This window comes from Entelurus aequoreus, linkage group LG15 (assembly GCF_033978785.1).
Source record: "Entelurus aequoreus isolate RoL-2023_Sb linkage group LG15, RoL_Eaeq_v1.1, whole genome shotgun sequence".
NCBI lineage: Eukaryota > Metazoa > Chordata > Actinopteri > Syngnathiformes > Syngnathidae > Entelurus > Entelurus aequoreus.
In genome coordinates this window covers 31021808-31040010 of record NC_084745.1, presented here as the reverse complement: position 1 = coordinate 31040010, position 18203 = coordinate 31021808, and the positions used below count along the sequence as shown (strand labels likewise).

Sequence of the window (18203 nt, the reverse complement as noted above, 5' to 3'; positions counted from 1 at the left end):
GGGAGGAGCGGCACATTATCAGACGCATCACGGACCGGATCTTTACACCGCTTCATCGGAGTCAAGTCACCCAAACCCCCAGGCGGAAGGTGAAGATCCAATGCAGCTGGGGAGAGCGCGGCTGACACAGGAGGAACGCCAGAGAGGACAGCTGGAAGGAAGGTGTTTCTCCTGCGGGGAGCCGGGCCACCTCGTCGCCACCTGTCCTAAAAAACGACCCATCGGAGTGAGTCAACCGATTGCTACTACTCCCATTAAGCGTACCCTCACCAGGATCCAGGTAAAACATCACACAGTCACAAACATTGGGGCGCTTATTGACTCAGGGGCAGACGAGAGTTTGATGGACTGGTCTTTAGCTGCAAAATTAGGGATCAGATCCGAACTGTTAGCTCGACCCATTAGAGCAAAAGCTCTTGATGGGAAGGAATTGTTTGTGATTTCCCACGTCACAGAACCCATCCACATATACATAGAAAACCATGAGGAAAAGATTCGCTTGTACCTATTCAAAGCCGCCTCACACACATTGATTTTGGGACTACCATGGCTGATTCAACATAACCCCCAGATAGACTGGAGAACAGGAGAAATTAAAGCATGGGGGAAGGACTGTAATGACTGTTTTATCGGCGATACACAACAGAAAAGTGTAGCGCAGCTCAATCTGTTTTCTGCAAACCCCACCACAGAATCTGAGTACCCGGACCTGAACTCTGTACCCCCATGCTACCACCAGCTACGAGAAGTCTTCAGTAAAACCAAAGCCATGTCCCTTCCTCCGCACCGTCCATACGACTGCGCCATTGACTTGATCTCAGGGTCCACCATACCCAAAGGTCGCCTGTATTCTGTTTCCGGTCCAGAGAGGGCGGCCATGAAGGAATACCTCACAGCCTCATTAAAAGCGGGTGCCGGATTCTTCTTTGTGGGCAAAAGGGATGGATCCTTGAGACCATGCATCGATTACAGTCCACTCAACGACATCACTATAAAGAACCGGTACCCCCTTCCTCTCATGACATCAGTATTCGACCAACTTCAACAATCTAAGGTATTTACAAAACTCGATCTTCGTAATGCCTATCACTTGATCCGTATAAGGGAAGGGGATGAGTGGAAGACTGGATTTAATACTCCCAGTGGACACTATGAATACCTTGTTATGCCATTTGGACTCACCAACGCACCAGCTGTGTTTCAAACTATGATTAATGATGTGCTCAGAGACTTCCTTGATCAATTTGTGTATGTATACCTGGATGATATTTTAATTTATTCACCAGACATTGATACTCACTAAGTGCACGTGACTAGGGTCCTTAAAAGACTATTGGAAAACCAGTTATATGTCAAAGCAGAAAAAAGTGAATTTCATGTTAACACTATTTCCTTCTTGGGTTTTATAGTAGCTCCAGGAAAGGTCCAGATGGATCCGGCTAAGATAAGTGCAGTTACCGACTGGCCCACTCCCGATAGTCGCAAAAGGGTTCAGCAATTCTTTGGATTTGCTAATTTCTATAGGCGTTTTATAAGGGGTTTTAGTGCTATAGCGGCCCCTCTCCATGCCCTCACTTCCACTCAGGTACAATTTCGATGGACTCCAGAAGCTGAAAGTGCATTCCAGAACCTCAAGCAGCGTTTTACGTCGGCCCCGATTCTCACCATGCCAGACCCACAACGCCAGTTTGTGGTAGAGGTGGATACCTCCAATGAAGGAGTCGGAGCCGTCCTATCCCAACGAGCTGAGAAGGATGGCAAGATGCACCCCTGTGCCTTCTTATCCAAACGTTTATCCAAAGCTGAGAGGAACTATGACGTCGGCAACCGTGAGTTGTTGGCCGTCAAATTTGCCCTTGAAGAGTGGAGACACTGGCTTGAGGGGGCCGATCTTCCGTTCATTGTCTGGACAGACCATAAAAATCTAGAATATATAAAGAAAGCAAAAAGACTTGACTCTCGCCAGGCCAGGTGGGCACTCTTTTTTAACCGCTTCTCTTTCTCTCTATCTTACAGGCCGGGGTCCCAAAACGTCAAGCCAGACATCCTGTCTAGACGCTTCGACACCGAGCTTGTTGCCAAGGAACCAGAATCTATCCTTCCACTGCCCCGTGTGGTTGGAGTGGTTACCTGGCAAATAGAAGATGAGGTGAAGCAGGCAAATGGTGGAACCCCGCCACCTAGTGGGTGCCCAGGTAATCGCTTGTTTGTTCCGACTGGGTTGCGCTCACAGGTGATCCATTGGGCTCACACCTCCCTGCTTTCATGCCACCTGGGAGTTCGGAGAACGATGTTCGCCATCTCCCGGCGATTTTGGTGGCCATCCATGGAGCCGGAGGTTCGGGAGTACGTGGAGGCATGTTCGGTCTGTGCCCGGAACAAAACATCATCCGGGTCTCGTATGGGTCTATTGCAGCCCCTACCTATTCCCTCCAGACCGTGGTCCGACATCTCCATGGACTTCGTCACGGGGCTCCCGGTCTCTCAAGGTAACACCACCATCCTAACAGTGGTGGACCGTTTCACCAAAATGGTGAGATTCATTGCCTTGCCTAAGCTGCCCTCCGCCAAGGAGACGGCAGAAATCATGATGGACAATGTGTTCAAGATTCATGGCTTCCCGAAAGACATTGTCTCTGACTGGGGGCCCCAGTTTGTATCACGGTTTTGGAGGGATTTCTGCAGACTCATAGGAGCTAAGGCCAGCCTGACCTCAGGCTATCACCCGGAGGCCAACGGCCAGACCGAACGCCTCAACCAGATACTGGAAACCAACCTCCGGTGCCTGGTGTCCCAGAATCCCTCTACATGGAGCAAACACCTGGTCTGGGTTGAGTATGCGCACAATTCATTACCTACATCGGCCACAGGGTTCTCTCCGTTCAAAAGTGCTTATGGTTTCCAACCTCCAGTCTTTCCAGACAATGAGCCGGAAGTATCGGTCCCCTCGGCACATTCCCTGGTCCGACGTTGCCGACGCATCTGGGCAGCTGCTCGTCTGGTGCTGATCCGACAGAGAGACCGGATGAAGAAGACTGCAGATCGCAAGAGGAGACCCGCTCCGGCATATCAGCCAGGGCATAGAGTTTGGCTCTCGACCAGGGACATGCGACTCAAGGTACCCTCCAAGAAGTTAGCACCCCGATTCATAGGTCCATACCCTATCACCAGAGTCATCAGACCCTCTGCTGTACGACTCAGTCTGCCCCGGTCCCTACGAGTATACCCAACCTTCCACGTCAGCCGAGTGAAACCGGTTAAAGTAAGCCCGTTGGTTCCAGCCACCACGTCCCCTCCGCCACCCGAGATGATTGAGGGCGGTCCTGTTTACAAAGTGAAGAAGTTGTTAGCAGTTCGCAGCAGGGGCCGGGGCAGACAGTATCTGGTGGACTGGGAAGGGTATGGACCGGAAGAGAGACAGTGGGTGCCTTCTCGGCACATTGTGGACTCCACCCTCATTGAGGACTTCCATAAAGACCATCCCGGACAGCCTGGGCCGTCAGGTGTCGGCCCTAAAGGGAGGGGTACTGTCACACCGCGATCACGGGCCCTTCCTCTTGTGTCACCAGTCTGACGTCATCCCTGACCCTTGATTGTTTCCACCTGTTTCCCATTACCCTCATGTTCCATATAAGCCCATCCCTCCCCTTGTTCTGTGCCAGATTGTCTCGATCCTTCGTGCCTGTCTTGCGTCCAAGTTCATGTTCTTGTCTTGCCTCGTCCCACGACCACGTCTGTTTATCCAGCATTTTTCTAGCTGTAATTTTGAGTTAACTTTTTCCTCCCTCAGAGCGACCTTTGTTATTTAACCTTTTTCAACCGCAGTGGTGAGTTATGATTTTTCCTTAACATTTCCTTCCTCAAAGTTTGAGTGAATTTTGTTTATATAATTGTTAGAATAATATTGAGTGTAGTAAGTTTTGATAGTCCTTATTTTCTTCCTCCTGTTGGAGCGCTTTTTGTTAAAGTTTTGTATAGCAGATCCGTTGCTAGTTATATTTGTCTTATTTTTGTCAATTCCTCCGTTGGAGTGATTTTTGGTTCTTTCCCTTTTTGGAAACATTTTTTGATATCATAGTAGTACCTCATAGTGATTGTATATTTTCTGCTCTGGAGGTTAAGAGTTATTTTCAAAATAAAAGCCTTATTTAGAACCTCCCATCTCTGCATCTGAGTCCCTTCATTTGCCCAAGCCTGACACCGATAGGTTCTCTCTTGAATTCAATAGTGTTTCTCACCTTCTTTATCAAAGTGCTGGCACTCGCAACTTTCATTACAATCAATACATAGATAATGAAAAGCACACACGTCAGATTCTTTGTTTAGGTGAACACAGACTAGTTTGTTACGTGCAATGTACGACAACCGAAACAAAAACTGGGCAAAATGTTGGCACCATTTTGTCATTGAAAACAAGATTATATGAACAATAAAAAATTTAGGTATAAATGTGTACATTATACACAAAATAAGAAGACAGTAATTGTGAATGAAGCTTTCTGAATTGAGTTAAATACCCCTGCTTTAGACACTCACTGAGCTGAATGAGTGTGTCCCTAATGAATTGGTCCATTTTGTATACATCTCTCACACAGTTGCTAAAATGTCCTTCTAAACGTGTGCTTAAAGCTGCTGTGACGGTGCGGCTAAATTGTCTTTCCTTGGCAGCTACTGACTGAGGCATAGCTGTTATTGATCCGCGCTAAGCTGTTTAGTGGCACAACATTTGGAGAGCACACAAACAAACTTAGCATGGGCAACTCTCACTGTCGTACACACACACACACACACACACACACACACACACACACACACACACACACACACATAGATCGAAGCTTTGTCGGTCTGCTCGAAGTGGATTAAAAATGGCAGAGGGCAAGCCGTGTCATCGCAGCACAACACTCCCTTCTTGGACTCACCGGAAGCTGATTTTTTTTGCGCTCACATTTCCAACAAAAAGCCATAACAACGGCACAGTGAGACTTCATTTACCTGAATGGTGATGATTCTGTCGACGCGGGACATATTGATACTGTGTGGTTGTCCGTTAGCCAAGTTCCGCTGGTCCACGTCGATGGCGAATGGCTCCTTCAGACCACCTAGGTTATATCGGACCTGCAGAGAACCTGAAGACACAAAAGGGTTCAAAAGCAGGGGCGTCAAACTCATTTTAGCCCAGGGGCCGCATGGAGGAAAATCTATTTCCAAGTAGGTCGGACTGGTAAAATCATGGCATAATAACTTAAAAATAGAGACACGTTGAGACTGTTTTCTTTGTTTTACTTTGGCCAAAAATAGAACAAGCACATTCTAAAAATCAATCAACCTACTCAGTGGCCTAGTGGTTAGAGTGTCTGACCTGAGATCAGTAGGTTGTGAGTTCAAACCCCGGCCGAGTCATACCAAAGACTATAAAAATGGGACCCATAACCTCCCTGCTTGGCACTCAGCATCAAAGGTTGGAATTGGGAGTTAAATCACCAAAAATGATTCCCCGGCGTGGCTACCGCTGCTGCCCACTGCTCCCCTCACCTCCCAGGGGGTGAACAAGGGAATGGGTCAAGTGCAGAGGAAAAATTTCACCACACCTAGTGGTGTGTGACATTCATTGGTACTTTAACTTTAACTTTAATCCATCCATTTTCTACCACTGTCCCTTTTTTGAGTGCAGGGGGGCTGGAGCCTATCCCAGCTGCACTGGGGCGGATGGCAGGGTACACCCTGGACACAGACAAACAAGCATTCACACTCACATTCACACACTAAGGCCAATTTAGTGTTGCCAATCAGCCTATCCCATGGTGCATGTCTTTGGAGGTGTGAGAATGCCGGAGTTATTCAAAATAATCATCTTGGAAAAAAAACACGTAAAGTTGTAAGTTCAGAGGAAAAAATTTGGTGCCGTTTCAAAAACGTAATGAAGAACACAATGAACTTAGACTTTGTCTCAGTGTACCTGCAAAGCCATTAAACTTAAAGTCACAGCCTATCTGGGACGGCAGGTTTTTATACTTAGCAAACTCATCTCACGGGCCAGATTAAACTTGTTCACGGGCCGGTACGTTTGACAACCCTGGTTTAAAGCTTTAATCTCCGATCTCTGCAATAGATTTAATACAAACCAAATGAGCTATTCTTCAGGTTTAATATAAGAGTTGTATCAATTCATCCTTTGTCTCGATTCAAATTATATTTGTGTCGTCCCCTACGGATTGCGGTCAATATGCTTTTAAAGGATGCCAGCTCGTGTGCCTGTGCAGGAGAATGTTGCCTTAAGAGTCACACTGGACAATAAGCTGACAGCTAAGACTTTTAGCTTGTTGACTAGCGCCCCGTCTTTCAATCTGCAGACCATGGTTCGATCCCCGGACAGTATGAAGGGTGTGGGCCCAAGCGGGTTCCAGTAGCCTACACTTATTACAGATACAGTGGAACCTCAAATTACAAGCCCTTCATTGTACGATCTTTTAAATTTACAAACCACAAATTGAATAAAAATATGCTTTGTTGTATGAACATTTCATCCACCCAATGGGTGCCCGGCAGCACACCCATTTTGGGCAAGTTTATCAATCGCCGTGCTCATTGAATCAGCACATCAATGCTGTTGTTAGCTACTGTGCGACTTTGTGTGCTTTTTAAGTGTTCTTAACCGTTTTACATTTGTCTATTTTTTCTAGCTCAAAATGAGTCCAAAGAAGGCAATGGACAAGCGATGCGTGGTTTGAAACATTCAGGAAGTATCCACAGAGTTGTCGACACTGCCTCCTTCTTTTTCCCACTCCCTTTTACTGCACACCAAAAAACAACAAGTAAAGTGGATTTTTTTAAAATTGCAAATCATTACAGTGACCTGGCTGTAAGAGTTTTGTGATTTCAAACTGAGTGCACCACAGGGCTTGCGACAGTGTGTGTGTGTGTGTTGGCAGGGTGGCTGCATATGAGGACAGTTTAGGTAGTTGTTTTTTGTTATGAAATAGAAAGTTGATCCTTCAACCCTTTGTTATGTTTGTTTGATATAAGGTACAGTATAGCCCTTTATATTGTGTTCAAAGTGAACAAACTTTTATAAAATATGGAATTTTGTCAAGACTGGAACCTATTATTCATGTTTACATTGTATACATTTGCTTCAATTTACAAACTTTTGGATTCAAGAATCCTGTTCAAGAACTATTTAAGTTCTGAATCGAAGTTTCACTCTATCCTTAAAGATTTATAATCAAAAGACAAATGCTAAATGACTTTTGTTCAACTAGTTGCTAAGTCCCTGCAAAGATGCTTGACGGTGGCCATGTTTTTCAAACAATCTTGCTCAAATTTTACGCACAGCCCCTTGATACTGATTTTTGTAGGGATTCAGCAAAATACCCTAAAGTTACAGTGGGTGTTTTGTAGGCGCGTTGAGCTGTGTGAAGAATCTTAATTTATTTTACTTATGGGGTTTAATATTAGCACAGGCAACGCGTAAGAGTGTTGGTTTTGACAAATATTCACTCTATTGTGTGAATCAGTTAGAACAACAGTTAGCTTACACAAGAAATTGCCTAATAGAGCTATTGCAAATTAGGGCTATCAAAATTAAGGAGCTGACCATGTGCTTAATCGGAAAAAAATGATTGCATTAATCATGTCCACATTTAGATTAATCATGTCATTTATTTTTGACTGTACAAGCTTTTTTCTCTTAACTGCTATACAGTTGATGAGATCAATGCATACGTCAGTACAATAACGAATGAGAAGACTTTGACTTGTGTGCTCGTTGGCAAATTTCACTCCAAATTACAGCCTGAAAGGACTTTGGATAAAACTGTTACCAAGTTTTGCGCAAATAAATGACACGCATTCTAGTAAAATGTTTAAAATTTTTCCTGGATGACATTCTGACAAAAAATTGCACTTGTGAACAAATTATGGAAGTTAGTAACCACCTGTGATTAACGATGATTAATCAAAATGTTAAAATGTGATTATTCTAAATAAAAAGATGACAACCCTAATAAATACAAAAATATGAATTTATGATTTTTAAAAAAATATTTTATAATATTTTTAAGCTTATTCTACATTTTTGGTCCTAAATTAAGAAGTTTCAAGCACAAAAATTACAAAATAAACGAACAATGGCAATACAACAGTAGTTTTGGCCACTAGATGAGCACTAATCAGAGCGTGCTGTTCAGTATTGTGGCCACTGATTGGTTCAGCCTCAGGCAGCGGCCAGCAAAAGAATGTAAAGGTGACTAAAGTGTGTTATTCTACGTTTAAAAGAATAACATGCTTAAACTCTGAAAACATTACATTTATAATGAATAAATCCTATTTATCACGGTCATGTCCGGAACCAATTAAAAGCAAAACACGAGGGACGATTACGAGTAAGAGTCAGTGTACTAGATCACTAAGATCTTCTGAGACCAATCTGTTAGCGGTTCCAAGAGTAAACTCAAATCAAGGGAGATCATCATTCAGTCACTATGCAACACATAGCTGGAATAAACTTCCTGAAGATGTCAGACTCTCCCCAACTCTCACTACTTTTAAAACTAGACTGAAGACTTTTATGTTCACCTTAGCTTTCAGCTAAATCTTTTAATCTTTTAACTTTTAACGTCTGCACTGTTCTTATTTTTATTGTCTGCATTTTAATTTTGCTTTTATTTTTTTTCATTTCACTTTGTTGTCTGTGAAGCACTTTGAGTCTGCCTTGTGTATGAAAAGCGCTATACAAATAAAGTTGCCTTGCCTTGCCTTGCCTACATCATTACAAAAAACTAAACACATCGTTAAACAAAAGCGAGCATTATTCTCCTTAAGAAATATTTCTAATAGAGCTTTTGTAGTCCATATAGGCACCAGGACTACTGTAGGATACACAGTATTAAAAAATATGTATTTTTTATCATGTTTTTCCTCTCCCCTGATGCATTATTTATCTACATTTTCCTATCTTGAGTGTTAGTGTGCAAGGAGCGCGTTGGATTAGATTGCGTCGGAGGAGTTGCAGCTTGACATGGCCTCAGGAACAAAGATATTTACCATCTAAAGCCCAAAAATATGTTTTTTTTTAGGATTTGCTCATAAATAAAGCTTCAAAACAGTCAAAATGATGATCAAAGAGGCTGTGTTTTTACTAATATTCGCAACCTGAAATAACTTAACATCAGGGAACAACACATGAAATTAGGGGTGGAGCCTATCCTGGAACTCACCGTTGTGCCTCAACACCACCGCCATGTAGTCCTGCGTCTTGGAGCTGACATACAACAAAATAGCCGGCGCGCTGGATGTGCTGAAACTAAACCCCAATTCCTCTTTGGTTGAATTGACCTCCTGCAGGGGCGTCAGGGGGTGCATGAGGACTTTGGAGTCCTTCATGGCTCCCGCAGCTCCTTCAGGGAGAAGGTTGTACTTGACCAGCGTTCCCGCCTCAAAGAAGCCCCCGACATCTGTGATGGGAACAAGAATACACCAACATGGTCAATGGACATGATTTATTTATTCATGACTGAGTTGGCAATAACATATTTTGCTGTATTTGTGTTATGTTGCTCTTTTGTGTTGATCTCTGTGAAGAAGTGCATCACTTACAAAGGAGATAAAAGGCCCAATGTGCATGAAATTAGAGAATGGAGAAAAGCAACCTTAGGCTCTCAGTGTGTGTGCTGTATTAAAGAAAAACATTGCATTTGCATTTAGCGATTATGCCTCCCCCATGTGGCAGCAACCTCTGTGAGTGTGGAATACTAAGTAAACGCACTCATGCATTATCTTAAAGCCTCACACTCAGTGGCAACTTTACATACAGTCTGGGCCGTATTGGTAATTGCCTAGGGCGGCATTCTCTAGGGGACAGGGGTAAAAAGATTTGTATCAGCGCTCATTTGCTCGTCGGGTGAAGACGGACGCCCTGTGATCACCACCTTTGTCAATGTCAACAAGGAGGTGGAGGTACAGGTGTGCAATGCAAGGGACACGGCTGAATTAGAATAAGCGTCATCACAACGTTGCAAAATCCTCAAGGAAACGGTGGTTTCTGGCTTGGGCATTAGGTTCGAGTGCACACGGGCGGCATTGCACCTCAAAGTGTTTTCGTGTCTTGTCAATCAGTGGTAGCATATGTTGTTTTACATGGGGAATTAGCACCCCTCCGTGTTGTGTTAGTACCCCCTGCAGTGATGAGGTGTTGAGCCCAGACAGCATCTGAGGTGTAGGACTTGTGGGGGATCATGTGAAATGTCGCATACAACACACAAGCGATGTGGCAATAGATGTGTGTATGTACTTACACTGTACAACAAATACTTCAAGATACACGTATTCAATTTATGTCACGTGAGATGTTAGCGAATCCCACGTGACTTGATTTTAGTGAGCACCCATAACAGGCCCTGGATTTTCCTGGCTTTTTTTTGGTCATTGTTATGGCCTAAAACGTAAAAAAAAAAAGACTTATGTTTCAACAAATCAAACAGGTCATTATTCATGCGTTCGTTACGTCTCGTCTCGATTACTGTAACGTATTATTTTCGGGTCTCCCTGTGTGTAGCATTAAAAGATTACAGTTGGTACAAAATGCGGCTGCTAGACATTTGACAAGAACAAGAAATTTTGATCATATTACGCCTATACTGGCTCACCTGCACTGGCTTCCTGTGCACTTAAGATGTGACTTTAAAGTTTTACTACTTACGTATAAAATACTACACGGTCTAGCTCCAGCCTATCTTGCCGATTGTATTGTACCATATGTCCCGGCAAGAAATCTGCGTTCAAAGAACTCCGGCTTATTGGTGATTCCCAGAGCCCAAAAAAAGTCTGCGGGCTATAGAGCGTTTTCTATTCGGGCTCCAGTACTCTGGAATGCCCTCCCGGTAACAGTTAGAGATGCTACCTCAGTAGAAGCATTTAAGTCCCATCTTAAAACTCATTTGTATACTCTAGCCTTTAAATAGACCCCCTTTTTAGACCATTTGATCTGCCGTTTCTTTTCTTTTCTCTTTTGCCCCCCTCTCGCTTGTGGGGGGGGGGGGGGGGGGGGGACAGGTCCGGTGGCCTTGGATGAAGTACTGGCTGTCCAGAGTCGGGACCTGGGGTGGACCGCTCGCCTGTGCATCGGTTGGGGACATCTCTGCGCTGCTGACCCGTCTCCGCTCGGGATGGTTTCCTGCTGGCCCCACTATGGACTGGACTCTCACTATTGTGTTAGATCCACTATGGACTGGACTTTCACTAATATATTATATCCACTATTGACTGGACTTCCACAATATTATGTCAGACCCACTCGACATCCATTGCTATCGGTCTCCCCTAGAGGGGGGGGGGGGGTTACCCACATATGCGGTCCTCTCCAAGGACAGGGCGGCACGGACACCGACATAAATGCACGAATCAGAAAGGCACGTGTTGGGTTTACCTAACTGCATAACATTTGGATCTCGAAAGAACTGACCCTCAACACCAAAGTCAGATTGTTCAACTCCAACATCAAAGCAGTCCTCTTATATGGAGCAGAGACCTGAAGAACCACAGCTGACACCGTCAAAAAAGTGCCGGTCTTCACTAACAGTTGCCTGCGGAAGATTGTCCACATCCAATGGCCAGACACCATCAGCAATACTAAACTCTGGCAAAGAACAAATCAGCTTTCTGTAGAAGTGGAAATTAAGAAATGCAGATGCCGCTGGATAGGCTACATTCTGCATAAGCCCAAAAACACCATTACCAGACAAGCCCTAATATGGAACCCACAGGGCAAGCGGAAAAGGGGCCATTCCAGAAACACCTGGCGCAGAGACCTGGAGGCAGACACGAAGAGCATAAAGAGGACCTGGACCCAACTGGAGAGAACGGCCCAAGACAGAAATGCCTGGAGATCACTTGTTGACAGCCTATGCCCCAGAAAGGGTAGTACACGTAAGTAAGTAAATAAGTAAGAGTAAGTAAGTAAGAGTTCCAGCTTTAGCATTACTCCGGCTTCTTGTATCCTCCTACAATGTGGTGTAGCATGTTTAGCTAGTTCTCCCCCTCCAGTGATAAGTGTACTGGAAAGAAACTTAAGTATATTTTGCCGCCATGGAGGCGAGTATTAGTGCCTTTAAAACAGCTTCTTATTGTAAAGGGATATTAGCTGTTAGCTCACTAGCAAGAATGCTACATTGCATTGAGGACACGTTCGGGGACATGGCTAGAGGTAAAGGAAGTCTAAGTCTAAGTCCAAGTCGAAGTTGGTTTGGTTGAGACGTAGAGCTGCGTGTCATCCGCATTTACGGAAAATATTGCCAAAGGGAAGAATGTAGATGATACAAAGCAGGGGACCAGGAACACAGCCCTGGGGCACACCAGAGGAAACGGGAGACGGAGGGGATTTGAATGAACAAAGTTGGACAAACTGAGTGCGATGAGAGAGATATGATCTAAACCAGTGAAGAGGTGTGATTGTGATGCCAATACTGTGCAATCTATGGAGGTGAACAGTGTGGGAAATGATATCAAAGGCTGCAGTGAGATCTAAAAGGATGAGGATAGTGAGAAGACCAGAATCAACTGCCAGGAGGAAATCGTTTGTGATTTTTACAATTGCTGTTTCAGAGCTGTGCAGGGGGCGGAAACTAGACTGGAATTGTTCATATAGATTATTTAACTGTAGGTGAGAGTGAAGTTGGGAGGAGACAGCTTTTTCAAGGATTTTTGAAATGAATAACAGATTTGAAATAGGACGAAGGTTATTATTTGGATCCAGTGGCGGGCCGTGTGTTTCCCACCTAGGCCTTCAGTGATGTCCGACTTCAATGATTACCTCTCAAAATACCATCATTGATGTCACAATTTGACCATTGCGGGAGAAATACTATACAGGAACACATTTACGCCCTACTCAATCAATGTTTATCAATCAATGTTTATTTATATAGCCCTAAATCACAAGTGTCTCAAAGGGCTGTACAAGCCACAACGACATCCTCGGTACAGAGCCCACATACGGGCAAGGAAAAACTCACCCCAGTGGGACGTCGGTGAATGACTATGAGAAACCTTGGAGAGGACCGCATATGTGGGTAACCCCCCCTCTAGGGGAGACCGAAAGCAATGGATGTCGAGTGGGTCTGACATAACATTGTGAAAGTCCAGTCCACAGTGGATCCAACACATCAGCGGGAGTCCAGTCCACAGCGGGGCCAACAGGAAACCATCCCGAGCGGAGACGGGTCAGCAGCGCAGAGATGTCCCCAACCGATGCACAGGCTAGTGGTCCACCCGGGGTCCCGACTCTGGACAGCCAGCACTTCATCCATGGCCACCGGACCTATGCAACTCCCCCTCGCAAGGGACAGGGGAGAAGAGGAGAGAAGAAAAGAAACGGCAGATCAACTGGTCTAAAAAAAGGGGGGTCTATTTAAAGGCTAGATTATACAAATGAGTTTTAAGATGGGACTTAAATGCTTCTACTGAGGTAGCATCTCTAACTGTTACCGGGAGGGCATTCCAGAGTACTGGAGCCCGAATCGAAAATGCTCTATAGCCCGCAGACTTTTTTTTGGCCCTGGGAATCACTAATAAGCCGGAGTTCTTTGAACGCAGATTTCTTGTCGGGACATATGGTACAATACAATCGGCGAGATAGGCTGGAGCTAAACCGTGTAGTATTTTATACGTAAGTAGTAAAACCTTAAAGTCGCATCTTAAGTGCACAGGAAGCCAGTGCAGGTGAGCCAGTATAGGCGTAATATGATCAAACTTTCTTGTTTTTGCCTTGCAGCCGCATTTTGTACCAACTGTAATCTTTTAATGCTAGACATAGGGAGACCCGAAAATAATACGTTACAGTAATCGAGACGAGATGTAACGAACGCATGAATAATGATCTCAGCGTCGCTAGTGGACAAGATGGAACGAATTTTAGCGATATTACGGAGATGAAAGAAGGCCGTTTTAGTAACACTCTTAATGTGTGACTCAAACGAGAGAGTTAGGTCGAAGATAATACCTAGATTCTTTACCGAGTCGCCTTGTGTAATTGTTTGGTTGTCAAATGTTAAGGTGGTATTATTAAATAGATGTTGGTGTCTAGCAGGACCGATAATCAGCATTTCCGTTTTCTTAGCGTTGAGTTGCAAAAAGTTAGCGGACATCCATTGTTTAATTTCATTAAGACACGCCTCCAGCTGACTACAATCCGGCGTGTTGGTCAGCTTTAGGGGCATGTAGAGTTGAGTGTCATCAGCATAACAGTGAAAGCTAACACCGTACTTGCGTATGATGTCACCCAGCGGCAGCATGTAAATACTAAAGAGTGCAGGGCCAAGAACCGAACCCTGGGGAACTCCGCACGTTACCTTGACATAGTCCGAGGTCACATTGTTATGGGAGACGCACTGCATCCTGTCAGTAAGATAAGAGTTAAACCAAGACAAGGCTAAGTCTGACATACCAATACGTGTTTTGATACGCTCTAATAAAATATTATGATCGACGGTATCGAAAGCGGCGCTAAGATCAAGAAGCAGCAACATAGATGACGCATCAGAATCCATCGTTAGCAATAGATCATTAGTCATTTTTGCGAGGGCTGTCTCCGTAGAGTGATTTGCCCTGAAACCGGATTGAAAAGGTTCACAGAGATTGTTAGTCACTAAGTGTTCATTTAGCTGCTGTGCAACAATTTTTTCGAGAATTTTGGAAATAAACGGAAGGTGGGACACCGGCCGGTAGTTTACCATGAGGTCAGGATCGAGGTTAGGTCTTTTGAGTAGAGGATGAATAACCGCTTCTTTGAATGCTAGGGGAACAGTGCCGGAGGAAAGTGATACGTTTATAATATTTAACACTGATGGACCTAATAATACAAACAGTTCCTTGATAAGTTTCCCAGGAAGTGGGTCAAGTAAACATGTTGTTTGTTTTATCCCACTTACACGCTGTAATAATTCCTCTAATGTTATTTCATCAAAAATATAGAGACTATTTTGGAGGGCAGTGTCCGTCGTATATACAGTCGTATCTGTGTTAATAGAACCCAGTTGTAGCTGGGATGCGTTGTCTTTAATCTCCTTTCTAATGAGTTGAATTTTCTTATTAAAGAAATTCATAAAATCATCTGCCGAGTGGGTGGAGCTACTGGGAGGAGTCCCTTGTTGGGTTAGCGATGCTACTGTACTAAACAGAAATTTAGGACTGGGCATTGAATTCACCATTTTCTGGCGCATTTAAAAATCAATTAAAATGCATCAGCAATTAAAACATATCTTATGTGGTACTGTCAAAATTAAAATTGCAATACACATATTAAAAGTGAAAAAATATAACATTTGAACTCAGTATTCGACGCCGTATAAGCCAGTGGTACCCCTCGTCGTCGGCTGCCAGAACAGCTGAGCTAGTTTCCGGGGTTGGCCTACATCGTCTCACAGAATGTAGTTTCTCTTTAGATATACTTCTTAAAGATGAGTTTCTCTTTAGATATACTTCTTGAATATGGCTTAGGGAATACACAGTAGCGTTGAATGGGTTACTAAGGGTCTATAGTTGAACATGTCGAGAGTAGGTTTCACTCTGTCCAATCATTGCCATTATTAATGATTCTGTCAATTGTGAACACAAACACGTGAATGAAAATCATACTTAGTCAACAGCCATACATGTCACACTAAGGGTGCCAACACTGTCATAAATATGTACCATATAGCATACTTGCCAACCCTCCCGGTTTTACCGGGAGACTCCCGGAATTCAGCGCCTCTCCCGATAACCTCCCGGAAGAAATTTTCTCCCGATAAACTCCTGGAATTCAGCTGGAGCTGGAAGCCACGCCCCCTCCAGCTCAATGCAGACCTGAGTGGGGACAGCGGCGACAGTCTGTTTTCACGTCCGCTTTCCCACGATATAAACAGCGTGCCTGCCCAATCACGTTATAACTGTAGAATGATCGAGGGCGAGTTGTTGGTTTCTTATGTGGGTTTATTGTTAGGCAGTTTCATTAACGTCCTCCCAGCGCGGTAAAAACACACAACAACAGCAGTCACGTTTTCATCTACCGTAAAGCAGTTCGTCTGGCGTAAACAGCAATGTTGTGACACTCTTAAACAGGACAATACTGCCATCTACCGGATAGCCTCCGGAACAGTGAAATTCAAGTATTTCTTTTATTTATATGTATAATATATATATATATATATGTATATATATGAAATATATATGAAATACTCGAGTTGGTGGATTCTAGCTGTAAATATACTCCTCCCCTCCACGCCCCCCACCCCCAACCACACCACTGCCCCGCCCCTGCCCCACCCCCGACCACGCCCCACCCCACCCCCCACCTCCCGGAATTGGAGGTCTCAAGGTTGGCAAGTATGCCATATAGTGAAACCCCACCAAACAACAATGACAAACAAATTTCGGGAGAATATTTGCACCGCAACACAACATAAACACAACAGAACAAAATCCCAGAATTCCCTGCAGCACCAACTCTTCCGGGACGCTAAACTATATCTGCCACCTAATCTACGTTTTGTTCGCCTTCTCTGCCATCCCGGTCTGGCTACGGCGCAACACTTCACGCTTCCTGCTAAATCTAAACTTGTGAATGAATACTCACTTTGGAATGACAAGGGAGTATCCAATCACAGCCTCGTTAACATCAGGCTACTCAGATAGGCTACTGTCAACAACTGGTGATCTGATTGGCTATCACAACTGTCTCTTAACTCTATGTGTTCTCAAATTCATCCGCTAACGGTCCCGGTGAGTATCCAATCACAGGAAGCGTAAATGTCACGTTCAAGGTGAAGCCATCAGGCCTTACTGACAACAACTCGTGATCTGATTGGCTATCACAACTGCCTATCACTGTATGTCCCCGTTCACTTACAGTGCACGGACGCCCGCATTGTTGATTCTGAAGGCCTCCGGCAGATTTTGGACAGAATGGCAACATAAGCTAGCTGAATTCTGATTGGATACAAACTAAAACTAAAAACAACAGCACTGGAACGAGCATAATATGGCATGAAGAGAATATGAATACTTTTAGATATTTAGGGAAAGTAAATCAAAAAATAATTTAACTTTAATTATGATCATGATTTCTGGTTATGTTAGGTCAGCAGAGAAGGCCTTGCTGGCCTTGACCGCCCACCACTGTTTGGATCTGAGCCTGGTTTAAAAAAAAAAAAAAGTATTATGGGTGCTCTTTTGAAAGCTGACGGAACCATTCCAGTGGTGAGAGAAGAATGGATGATATTCGTGATGAGGTGGATCAGTGAGGAGAGGCAGACTTTTACCAAAGCAGTAGGGAGGGCATATAAATGACAGGTGGATGGCTTGGATCGACGGATAAGTGCAGTGATGTCCAACTGAGAAGGCAGTGAAAAACTATACAAGGATTGGATGAGGGAGGCAGGGAGGGTGAACTGTGATTGAGGGGAACAAGGAATTTGTTGGTAAATCTGGGTGATTACGGAATTTAAAAAATTGCATAAGGGAACAACAACAAAAAAGTTGAGGCCATAAGAGAGGGAAGTGAGGGCGGAGGATTTGAAATTTTGGCAAGAAGAGAAAAAAGTGTTTGGAGTTGCCCTCATTAGAACTAATTAACGTTGTATATTAGGTGTTGTTTAGGCAGTTTTTGTAATGTTGAAGGTGTTGGATTTACATGTCCTTGGGTACAGTGACACCAGTTGTTTTGTAAAGACGTTTAAGTTGGCGTCTCTTTGTTTTTAATTTGCGGAGTGTGGGAGTAAACCAGGGTGCAGAGTTGGTGAAAGAGACACTTCTGTTTTTCTCTGGAGCCAGCATGTCAAGTAGATGATGAAGATTATTGTTGCAGTAGGTGACCAGTTAATCGGGAGAGGAAAGAGAGTATGTCAATGGCGGTGGAAAGAGTGTCAGAGTTGAAGTCCCTGATATTGCGGGGAAAGGTAATGGTAGAAAAACTTAATTTGACAGTGAACTATATTAGCAGGGGATCGGGGTAAGGTAGTGAATTGGAAGTGGCATTAACAACATTTACACCTGAACAGCAAACCAAATCAAGTGTGTGTCCTTTACAGTGGGTAGGGAAGTTGATGTACTGCTGCAGACCAAAGCTTTGAAGACAGGATGAAAAATCACTGGCGATTGTATTGTTAGTGCTGTCCATGTGAAAAATAAAATCCCACAGCAGTACAATAATAAGGGAAAGTGAGTAAAGA

The 18203-nt window shown here is 44.1% G+C and overlaps 1 protein-coding gene across 1 annotated transcript in view; it reads right to left on the bottom strand.

Moving 5' to 3' along the window:
- Positions 1 to 18203, bottom strand: part of cntnap2a (contactin associated protein 2a) — a 541273-nt gene that overhangs the window by 39164 nt on the left and 483906 nt on the right. Inside the window, exons 20-21 of the mRNA XM_062021878.1 lie at positions 9219 to 9455; positions 4996 to 5129 (exon numbers count right to left, since the gene is read on the bottom strand). Coding sequence (XP_061877862.1) covers positions 4996 to 5129; positions 9219 to 9455 — 371 coding nt within the window. The remainder of the gene's footprint in view (positions 1 to 4995; positions 5130 to 9218; positions 9456 to 18203) is intronic.